Source organism: Lolium rigidum, chromosome 3, assembly GCF_022539505.1.
Source record: "Lolium rigidum isolate FL_2022 chromosome 3, APGP_CSIRO_Lrig_0.1, whole genome shotgun sequence".
Classification (NCBI taxonomy): Eukaryota; Viridiplantae; Streptophyta; class Magnoliopsida; order Poales; family Poaceae; genus Lolium; species Lolium rigidum.
The window spans coordinates 126202298-126213495 of NC_061510.1; the positions used below are offsets into that span (position 1 = coordinate 126202298).

An 11198-nucleotide genomic window follows, 5' to 3' on the forward strand; every position below is an offset into this window, starting at 1 on the left:
AAGTTATTCTTTTGAAGTACAAATGTCAATCAAACCTTAGAAGCCCTATCCTTCTTTGAAATACTCATTAAATCTTAATCAACATGTTCTTAAAAAGTTATTCTTTTGAAGTATAGTATAAGTAATCATCAACCATGTTCTGTAGAACTTAAAATTGACAACTGTTCTTTATATATTATTCCACCACTATTCTTTATGTATATGATTGTTATGATGTCTTATATCACTTGATTATGATGCTAATATAACCAAACCCTAATAAGAACCTTGTTTGGGAACCATTCTAAAAGTGCAACCAACCCTAAAGAAATCTTTACAACTCATCCATATTAAATCATCGAGGTTAGGTTACGCTCGGGACGATTGCATCTCATATTATGCATTATAGCATCTTTGCCAGTTCTTTAAACATTGTCCTTACCGGACGATGATGGTATTTCAGCATTTGGAGTTATCACGTATCGAAGCTTTTGCCTGCATACTCTTGCAGTCAAGAAAGGCAAGTTCATCGCTTGCTCATGTCATTTGATTATTTGTATCAAACTATATGCAAAGTACTATACTTATCACTCATGCATTGAAAAGCAAAGTATTATTTTACAATTATGAATATGACTATGTGGTGGGCAATGGAACCATGGTATGTGTTGATATGGTGGAGGTTCTATTGCATGGGTTATATCACCCTAGGATTAATTACCAATGCCGTCCAGTGATTCTAGCGCCGTACATATCGCGTTATCCATAAGATCTATAATGGCTCTGGGAAGTCAGCCTGTATCTTTTCCCTTCGCACGCCAACGGATTGGTAGAGCTGGCGGGGTGTTGGAGGCACTGCCGTAGGTTGGGATAGCCTTTTAAATCCCCATCCATTAGTGATGATGGCTCTACGATCTATGATGGATTGTCCGGAGTACACCATGAGTAAAGCCGTATTATCGGGGGAAGTCTACTGGGAGGTGTACGGTTGGACAAAAGGGTGGGTTTGCGGGGTCGCGGAGAAGGCGAGTGATTGGCTTGGATCTTATACTCGGGCCTCACACCAAAGGAAGTGTGGACGGGGACATACTCTCGGCCGGCAACAAAGTTAAGATCTCTTGTGGGGTAAAGTAACGCACCTCTGCAGAGGGTATCAAGAATTGTGACTTGTCACTCCTGTTCCGGGAAGGAAGCTGCGAACGCGGGCAGAAAGGAACTCCACGAAGTTCTAGTCAACCTGTGAAGACCGACGGGCATAGTTTTCGAATAAAATAAACCTTTTGAAGAAATGATTACAAAAACTTGCATTGGCCTATGACTTTATGGTCTATGGCTGTAGCTAGTGCATGATACACCTATTTCCTAATATGAACTTGCTGAGTACGCTCGTACTCATTCTATCCCATTTGAACCCCCTTCTTAGATCAAGGCACCGAAGGAGAAACTACCGTGGAACTCGAAGACAAAGGAGTCAACTGCAACAAGATGAAGAATCCAGTCAAAGAAGTCAATGAAGTCAACTTCTGCATCAGCTATAATGGAAACCTAGACTAGTAATAGAAGGGAACCTTTCCCTAATCCTAGCACCTAAGTAGCTAGATTTCTATAGCAAGCCAAGTAGCTCTTAAGCTTGAGTTAGCAATCCGATAGACTACGAGTCGTTCTTCTGGAGCTTTATTTGAAGTTTTACCTCACTGTAAAGTAGGAGGCTGTGTTGATCTTATGTAAACAGCTCGTGTGTACTTCTATAGACATACCTTGGACTCGCATATGTTTCTGTTGTACCACTCTGAGAGATGTAATATGGGTGGAACGGTGTTTCACTTGTGTTATGTCAACGACTTGTGTACTACACCATGGTCTAGAGCCGGCAAGCCCGGGTGGTCCACAGTATTGATGGTGGTGGCTTATGGCCCACCAGGTGGTCCAGTTGTTGTTGATAGAAGATGGAGGAAGTCCAGTCCAGGAACAGGAGCCGGATCCGACATAAGTCAGGAGTCAGATCCATGGAGGCTCATGAAGTGTCTGGATCCATGACGGCAAGTTAAATCTAGGTAGATTCTTGACGTGCACTACAATGTATATTTCGTAGTTAGGCATCTTGTATTCCGGCTAGATCCGGATGCCTGTATAAGCCGTATCTTGGGAGTCCTAGAGGCACAGCCACAACTCATTGTAACAACGCGAAAGCGCCCAGATAATTCCAGACAAGCAACAATAGGCCCTATCCTCGAGCAAGTGTTCCGAAACTGGGTAAATCGCGTACCACCGTACCGAAAGCTTTCCGCTCAATGGCCCCTACTTCTTCCCCCCCTTCGTGAGGATCCCTCCTCCGGGGTACCGTCGAGTAGGCAACGACACCATCGGTTCCTGGCTCCTCGCAATCGACGACTGGGATGCGGTCGAGCCGCAGCTCGTGACCAACGCTTTGGCTAGCGCCTGGCCGCTCACCATGAGCGCCGCTTGGGCTGCTAGGGCCTTGGCGTTCGTGCACACCTAGACTGTGGCTGTGTTGGCCAATGCATCGGCCCTTTCTTGGGCGAGTTGGGCGGCCGCTAGCTTGGTCCTCACATTCACCCGGCGGTTGGCTCTCTTCCTCTGCTCCGGCGTGAGCCCCTTCTTTGGCTTGACCGCCGCACCGGGGATGCCGGCTTTTTTCGAGCGGCCGCGTGCATGTGGCCGAGCCGTCACCTGGGAAACGGGATATGTGACTGCATCATCGGACGCGGCGCCGACCGCCGCCGCCTCGACCGCGACGTCGAGCATGTCAGCATCACGAGCTGCATCCTCCATGGATCGAGCTAGGGCACGGGGGTGGCGGCTGGGTGAAGAGTAAGCGTGGACGCTTTCCGGGCCCGAGGCAGACACATTCTCCTCTTGCGCGTTGTCCGTGGTGCTGCAATCCCAACCCAACGTCGGCCTCACGCGATCCGCTTGCGATAGCGCGTTGAACCTCGATTTTGGCCTCGCAGGTAAAAACACGAGCAATGGAAGCGGTAAGTTTATGTCGTCCCAGTATAGCCACCTAACTACCTAAGTATGAATAGATGAAACTATAGCATTTTTTTTACACCTAAAACCAACAATTATTGATGAGCTCAACAAAGACCAAATGACCATTTCTCTTGCCTCACTTTCCCTTGCTCTTTATACTCTCCTTACTTGCTTTTTTTCTTCTAGCTTGAAAACATTCGAACCGACATAAACCTGTGGATAGTATGTTAAGACATAACATTAGACACGCCCTAATTAAGTGCGATCATGACCCACGTAAATGGCGTGTTATGGTCCAGAAGCATTGCACATTCCGTCTGCAGATGCGGGCATCATCGCTCAACATGTGCGGCTGTCGCCACGAGCACCATCCCGAGTCCTGACGACGACATTGGTTCATCTTGACCTGCCGGTTGGTGAGGTCGCTCACTCTCCACTATCACTCTGCCGCAGCCACTCGAAGACATAATTTAACGCTCTCACCGTCCCGCAGCCACCTGCAATCTGCAGGACACAAACAAAATTTAGCACTGCAGTCTGCAGGACATGAACGGTGGTAACAATATTGAATCGATGGTCTTATCGTACTCAAGTGGTAGCACAAGATGCTACGAGATCATTATCCATTTCCACGTCCGTGTACACTGTCCAGACTCCAGACCACGAGGATCGGGTCGCTAAGAACAAAATCAGTGGTTTGCGTTCCATGTGCTGATCTGATAAGGGGTTGAGACAGAGGAAACATGACAGCTTCAGCAGAGCTCATCCCCTGTCAGTGTCATGCGCCTACGCACTGGCTAACAATGTCAAGAGACTTTTCTTTTTTTGCGGGAAAGGCCAATATGTATTATGTGAAACAACCCCTCACAAGAACATCCTTACAAGAGAAGGAAATGAAACACAAGACTTTGAAATGAGGAGCACAACTGTCGGCCAACCCCCGCAACGACAGACGCGCTTGCAGGGACGGAGCTAGGAATGAAGTATAAGTGGGTAATCTTAGTATGAGGAGGGCAGAACTAGCTAAAATCACACAAATAATAATTTGACATAGCTTTTATTGAAAGAAAAATCATGAGCATGGGGGGGGGGCGCAGCCCCCCTCGTCCCCCCTTGTCTCCGTCCCTGCGCGCTTGAGGTTGGTGGAGGTGTTGAGGGGATTTTTCTTTTTTGAAATTTAGGGGCTTGGAATTAATATTTGCTTGTATCCTTGCCAACGTGTACTATATGCTGAAATAAATTACTTAACATGGGTACTAGATGCTGAAATTTATTTAAATGCCAATGGGTTTGGTGAAACAATCAAAGAAGGAAATGAAGAATCTACCAAAATAAAGCCGATCCTATGATTTTTATTCGACGCCACCTCCACAAAGTTTTAAATGCTAAATACCTTACATATAATGATCCACTTGTTCTTTGGAACAAGCTGAAAGAAAGGCATGGTCATAAAAAACAGTGACTGTCCCTAAAGCTTGTTATGATTAGTTCCACCTAAGGCAGCAAGATTATAAAACTGTTTTAAAATACAGTTCAACCATGTTTAGAATCACTTCACAATTGTTATTTTGCAGAGAAAAAGTCAGTGATGAAGAAATATTAGAGAAAACGTACTCTACATTCCACGCCTAAAATGTGTTGTTTGAGCAACAATATAGTGGGAAAGGTTCATAAAATATTATGAGCTTGTTTTTTGGTTACTAGTGGCTGAACAAAATAATGAGCTTTTGATGAAAAGCCATAAGTCGCTTCCAAGTGGTTTTCTGAAGCCAATGCAACTAGACATGATAATCACAACAGAGGAAATAGACGCGGTTGTGGTTATGCCCGGGGCTCATAATTTCTGTTTTTTGAGCCGGCTATATGCTCGGGCTGGCCTAATTATTATTATCTTTGTTCTAATTTTTTTAAAATTAAGAAATCAGTTTATGTTTCACAAAAAATTGCATATATTTTAGAAAACGAAGGTAGCAGTTATTATATGACAGAATTTTAATATGACGAGCATGAGAAAGGTCACTAGTACGGTACATCAGTGGTTACAGCATCCACTGGTAGCTTTGCTGTTCAGTGAAAGGGGAACGGCGGGTTTTTCCTTTCCACAGCTTCGATGCAGCTGAAATGGGGGCCTCGCCGGCGTTCCCCTCGGCTGCAAGCCCTAGGCGGCGGGCCGGACCTCATCAGCACTCTTCCGGACGACCTGCTCCTCCTCGTCCTCGCCCGCCTGGAATGCGCCGCCGCCGCCGCCCGGACCGGCGTCCTCTCCCGCCGGTGGCGCGGCCTCTGGGCGCGCCTCAGCCGGATCGTCCTCCGCGACCTCCCCTTCTACTCCCTCGAGCCGGCGCTCGCCCGCCTGCCTCCTCCCCCTCCGGCGATCTCCCTCCTCGAAATCTGCCTCCCCGAGCCGAGCGGGCCCATCTCCGAGGAGGACCTGGCCGGTTCCGCCGAAGTCAACTCGTTGCTCCGCGCCGCCGCGCAGATCGACCCGGAGGAGTTCTTCCTGGTCTTCCCCTCGGGCCTAGTCGACTGTTGCCTCGTCCTCGACCTGCCTTGCTTCCACCGCGCCACCTCCATCGTGCTGAAGCTGGACCTTTCTAATTTCGGGGACTATTCCACCATCCTAGCCGGCGTCGAGTTCCCCGCGCTCGAGTCGCTGTCCCTGTCCTGCTGCACCGCCGACTTCGGTGCATTGCTCTCCTGCTGCCCCCGGTTGCGCACGCTCCGGCTCGCTGATGTTTGTTTCTATAAGGGTGCCTTCAGGGTCAACTCACCCTTTCTGCAGGAGCTAGTTGTCGTGGCTGGGGCATGGATAAACCAAGCAACCATTGTTGCCCCCGTGCTAAAGCAATTGACCATGTCCTTACACACCTACCAGGAGCTCACCATTTCCATTTTGGCACCAACGATGGAGAATGTCTCGTGGGACTGCCGTTTCTCCGGGCACTCTATCGCGTTTGGTCTTTGGCGGCTCGCGCAGCTCAGCCTACAGGCGGCGGCAGAGATGCCCCTGTCGCTGCACATTCATGCCTGCATCGTCTGTCCCCTTTCCTGCGCAATTTGCGGCAAGTTTCAAGTAAACTAGATTTTGATGATATATCTTCTTTTTTTCAGAGCTGGCCTATTTTTCAAGGTGAAGTGGAGAACTTTACGCATGAGATAGATAAACATATGATTGCCGAGTTCTCTATTTTGGAGTTACATCTCGATACTTGGGGGCATGTTTTTGGAGCACTCGCGTTTCTACTCCTTGGGATTAATCGAATTCGCAGTTCTATGCGGAGACTTAAGGTCCTCCTACAAAGATCAATGGTAATTCTCTCCTCTGGTCATGTATCTCAATAATATATTTTGTAACAAGTTACATATATTAATTTTTTTATTTAGCCAGAAGACGTATGCCCACCAGATTGTCCATGTGAGCCCACGGACTGGAGATCCCAAACAATCTCCTTGCCTGCTCTTGAAGAAGTGGAGATCAGTGGCTTCGAAGGAGACGAACACGAGATTGATTTCTTGAAACTCATATTCAAACGATCGCCGATGCTTAGAAGAATTACTGTCAAGCTGTCACATGAGGCCTCACTGCGTAACTTTGGACGCAGAAAAATATACGATATCTTCAGGGATTGTTCTCCCGTCGAATTCTATGTCTCTTTTACCTCAGATGAGTATATGTTCTGCAGGCTTGATTAACATGCTTCTAGATGCCACAAGGATATAGTTGATAATCCTCGTAAGTTTTCTCAAAATCTAAAATCAAGCTGTTAGTTATTTTCATGTCGTGCAAAGTCTATAGCGTGGTTGCAAATGTCTCGTGGATATGATAATATTAAAGTGTGGCAGATGTACCCCTGTTATTAGCAGAATGTGCCTACTGGTGTATTTGTGTATGCAAACCCTCATATTTTCATCACATAGAAGTTGAATGGCGTAGTGAGCGAAAAACAATTTGAATAGTTTTGTGCAGGCTTCGTACCTTAATTAGTCACACTTTTGTATTATTTAATCTTCTGCGTTGAATTGTTGGTTATGGCTCCGTATTTTCCATCTGAATTCAGTACCAAAAAGATAGTTTCTGGGTTACTAGAAGTTAGTTATTTAGATACAGTTAAATTCTCTTGGATGAGTACTTTGGTATTCCTCTCCGCCGTCTGCAGTTGTCTTTTATCCTTCAACAATAACAACAGAAACAATGTTTACTCAGACAATGACTCTAGGTTTGCCTATTATGAATACTGACCTGAGATTGTTTCAATCTGTCTCCTCTGCAGGGTGGATGCCGGTGGATGCCCGGCAGCGAAAGTTGTCTGTTGACATCCTTACGTCTGTGGATTTAAAAATATCGTACTCTCCCATGACAATCTACCAGTCCCGCACCTGATCTTAGGATTTTGCTTTGTTGCTTCAACTAGTTAACTGAGGTTATGTTTCGTCAGTCAGCGTTCTATAACTTTATGTATATATGTAGGGCTCTAAGTGGTGTTCTGTTGCTGAACTTCTTAATGGCTTCTATGCCATTCAGTTATGGGATTCATGTACTCTAAGGCTAAGCTAGTGATACTAATTAAGCGTACGGTTTCAGTTGCTTCCTGCGATTGTTCGTTTCGAGTGTTTGACGACGCACTGGCAAAAGCAGATGGAGCGGATGTTCCCTCTTAAGCTCTTTATGCTTATATATATATGAACCAAATTAGCGCTGTGATATGTTCATTCTGCTCTCGGTTTCCTCTCTTAATTTTCTCAAGTATAAACTGCACCCTTTCTGATGAACATAGGATGCACCTAGGTAAAAACACTGCTGTCAAGAGTTTAGTCATACTTGTCTTGGAAAAACTCACGCTGTACTGATTGCTGGTACCTGATTTGGATATAGTATGTGTATACAGTGAAAGCATGCTTAATGTAACCCCAACACCGACATCAATGGAGTGATCCTGCATGTGTTGATCTGAAGAGTACAGATCGCTCCTTTGCTGCTCCACGGTGTGAGGTATGATTGATTGCACAGCATAGGGGCGTCGGGGAGTTGGAGATGAGACCGGCTCCAGGCTCTTACACAGTGCTGAATGTTGGGATATTATTGGGGTTTGGGGACATGGTTTCCCCAAAAGAAAAATGATTATTGGGGACGACGATGCCCAAAGATATGATCACTGTTTTCCGGTCCCCGATTGAGTCCTTCACCAGGGAACTGAGAAAAGGAGCAGCGCTTCATGGTCTGAGATGTCGGTACAATATCAGCAGGGAATAGAGGGCATAATTTTGGGCCCAACTGCCTCTGTCGCCGAATCATTGTACAGACCGCCAAGAAGACTATATGCGTCGACTGACTTAGTTGAGAATTGGCTGATATTGAAGACTATTTTTATCTGAATCTTCGGTCTTCGTCTCTCTTTTATTTGCTTCCTAGCTATACTTCTTCTGCCACACCCGGAGGTGCCCTCATTGCTGTCAAGATTAAATCCAGTGGTTTCCAGTTTGTTCTTTTTGGCTGAACATTCTTCTTGTTCCCCACCTAACGAAGACCCATTGCAGTTTTCAGTAGCCCCAGAGTACCGAAGCGTTCTGCGTAGGGCTCGTTCTTGTTCGACACGTCGACAACTTGACATGATCACCTCCACAACTTTAACAAAAGCAACAGAAATTGCTACTGCTGCTTGCAAAAAAGATTAGGAAAAGAAAAAGCGAACACAGTGGGAGTCGAACCCACGACCTTCTGATCCGAAGTCAGACGCGCTAATCCACTGCGCTATGCGGTCACTATGTCTTCTATTTTCGTGTTTAGATAATGATCATGTAATTTACAGGTCTGCGAAAGTGATAACGAACAAAGCGGCAAAGAACATTTCCACGCACGTGCGGCATCTGCGGGGAAGAAGCCACCACTGCTCCGTCTGGCGGGCCCCCACATCACACGTGCCGCCTCCTCAGCCCGCCCCTTTCCTCACTCTCGCTAGTCGCTACTCCCCCCTCCGCTTCGGCCGGCGAGCGGATCCGCCGCCACCGCCGCCCGCCGACAATGAAGCAGCTCCACCGGCAGGCGAGCCTCAGCAAGCAGCACCGCGCGCACCACCGCACCCGCTCCCTCGCCTCCTACCTCGTCCGCGAGCACCGCCTCCTCTTCGTCCTCCTCGGCTTCCTCCTCGCATCCTCCTTCTTCCTCCTCTACCCCTCCCTCGCCCCGCACCCCAGCTCCCTCTCCGCCGCCTCCTCCGCCCGCGACGCCGACGGCGCCGTCACCAGAAACCCCCGCGCATTCTTCTCCACCACCGCCGCCAACAACGCGGCGGTGGCGGCGGCGAGGCGCCTCCCGGTCGGCGTCCGCAAGAAGCCCCTGCGAGTCGTCGTCACGGGCGGCGCCGGCTTCGTCGGCAGCCACCTCGTCGACAGGCTCCTGGCCCGCGGGGACAGCGTCATCGTCGTCGACAACTTCTTCACCGGCCGCAAGGACAACCTCGCGCACCACCTCGCCAACCCACGCTTCGAGCTCATCCGCCACGACGTCGTCGAGCCCATCCTCCTCGAGGTCGACCAGATCTACCACCTCGCATGCCCCGCCTCACCCGTACACTACAAATTCAACCCAATCAAGACCATCATATCCTTTCTTTTTTTTCCATTTCGTATTTGCACTATACATGAATGAATGTTCTCACGTTTTGTAGAACAAAGTGTCTTTCTCCTCTTCGTTTCCTCTATTGGAATGCGAATATGGAAAGTATCTCTTGAGAAGTAGTGGTACTAGATAGGTCAAACAACCACCTAAGGAAAATTGGGACGTTGTGCCCTGCATTGCCTGAATGTTGAACTTGTTTGTTTCGATGCCATTCTGTTTCGAGTGGGTTCCTTAACTGATGATGATGCACAAGACGAATGTGATGGGGACCTTGAACATGCTCGGACTGGCGAAGAGGGTCGGGGCACGGTTCTTGCTCACGAGTACCAGTGAGGTGTATGGTGATCCTCTAGAGCACCCTCAGAAGGAGAGCTACTGGGGCCACGTTAATCCAATAGGTGTGCTAACTTTATCTGGAGGAGATAGCATTTTTTTTCCAGAATATAAGAGATGACATTTTTCATATGCAAGAAGCCAAGAAGTATCTTTCAACTATTGCACAGTTTAGTCTGCCAACTCCACTGCATTGTGATTTGTAATTTCGTGGTGATGTGCAGGTGTTAGGAGTTGTTATGATGAGGGAAAAAGAACAGCAGAAACTCTCACCATGGATTACCATCGTGGTGCTGGCGTTGAGGTAAAGCTGCACTTGTAGAATAGGGGTCTCGGTCTAACTACAGACTATCTCGTTGGCAAGGCTATATGCTGCCTGAAATTAATTGCACCGGACCCATCAGCGTGTATTAATTGTGTATGATTTAGAGCATCTCCACTCACGTCCCCAAATCGTCCCCCAAACCGCGCCGGATTGAGCGTTTGGGGACGTGTTTCGTTCGTGCCGCGTTTGGGGGACGTCGATCCCCAGATTCATCCAAACTTGGCATATATTACATAGATTCGAACGAAATTTGACTAAATTTAAACTAAACCTAAACCTAATCTAGAAGTACTTGCGGCGGCCGGAGCCATCGTAGTACTGGCGGAAGTTGGACATGTCGTCGGTGACGACCTCCTGCTTGACGCGCTCGTCGGGCTCGTCGATGGGCTCGTCCTTCACCAAGCCGCTTGGTCCTGCCTCGCCGTCGTCGGTGAGGTCCACGAGCGGCTTGTCGGAGTCGCGGATGGACATGGCTTGCCGCCTGCAACTCTTCCTCCGGCTCCTCCTTCACCTCCGGCTTCGGGATGAGGAGGGCGCCGCCACGCCTCTCTTGCTGCCGCCGGCTGCCGCTGCCGCTACGCCTCGTGTTGATGGGCGTCGCCGGCTCCTCCTTCACCTTCCGTTTGGGGACGATGTAGGGCGCCGAGCGGTACGACGAGGACAGCGTCGATCGGGCCGGTCCTGAGGAAGAAGAGTTCGAGGAGGACGAGTACGTGGTCCTCCTCGGCTGCCATTGCGGTGGTCCTCCTCGAGGAGACGCTGGCGGTGAGGGCGGCGTCTCCAACCTTGGAGCGCCGTTGCGGATGCCGCGGATAACGCTACCGAGGGTGCGCCCCGGATCCCCCAGAATAGGGCGCGCCCATCCTTGTTCCAGCTGTTCGGCCCACCGATGAGGCCGATTGTTGTGGGTATACTTCATGGGTGTACCATCGATAGTGCCTAGATCCGGCA

At 48.7% G+C, this 11198-nt stretch overlaps 2 protein-coding genes and 1 non-coding gene across 3 annotated transcripts; 2 read left to right on the forward strand and 1 right to left on the reverse strand.

Moving 5' to 3' along the window:
• Positions 1-5083: 5083 nt before the first annotated feature.
• On the forward strand, positions 5084-7683 carry LOC124695486. The gene is made up of 4 exons (XM_047228326.1): positions 5084-6007; positions 6085-6282; positions 6358-6706; positions 7245-7683. Exons 1-3 carry the CDS (start codon positions 5084-5086, stop codon positions 6664-6666), a joined length of 1431 nt encoding a protein of 476 aa, XP_047084282.1. The 3' UTR covers positions 6667-6706; positions 7245-7683.
• Positions 7684-8658: 975 nt separating this feature from the next.
• On the reverse strand, positions 8659-8732 carry TRNAR-UCG. The gene has a single exon. It is a non-coding gene; the product is annotated as a tRNA-Arg (tRNA).
• A 260-nt stretch (positions 8733-8992) lies between these two features.
• On the forward strand, positions 8993-10244 carry LOC124695487 (UDP-glucuronic acid decarboxylase 1-like). Its single transcript, XM_047228327.1, has 3 exons — positions 8993-9571; positions 9840-9987; positions 10147-10244. Exons 1-3 carry the CDS (start codon positions 8993-8995, stop codon positions 10242-10244), a joined length of 825 nt encoding a protein of 274 aa, XP_047084283.1.
• The last annotated feature ends 954 nt before the right edge of the window (positions 10245-11198 follow it).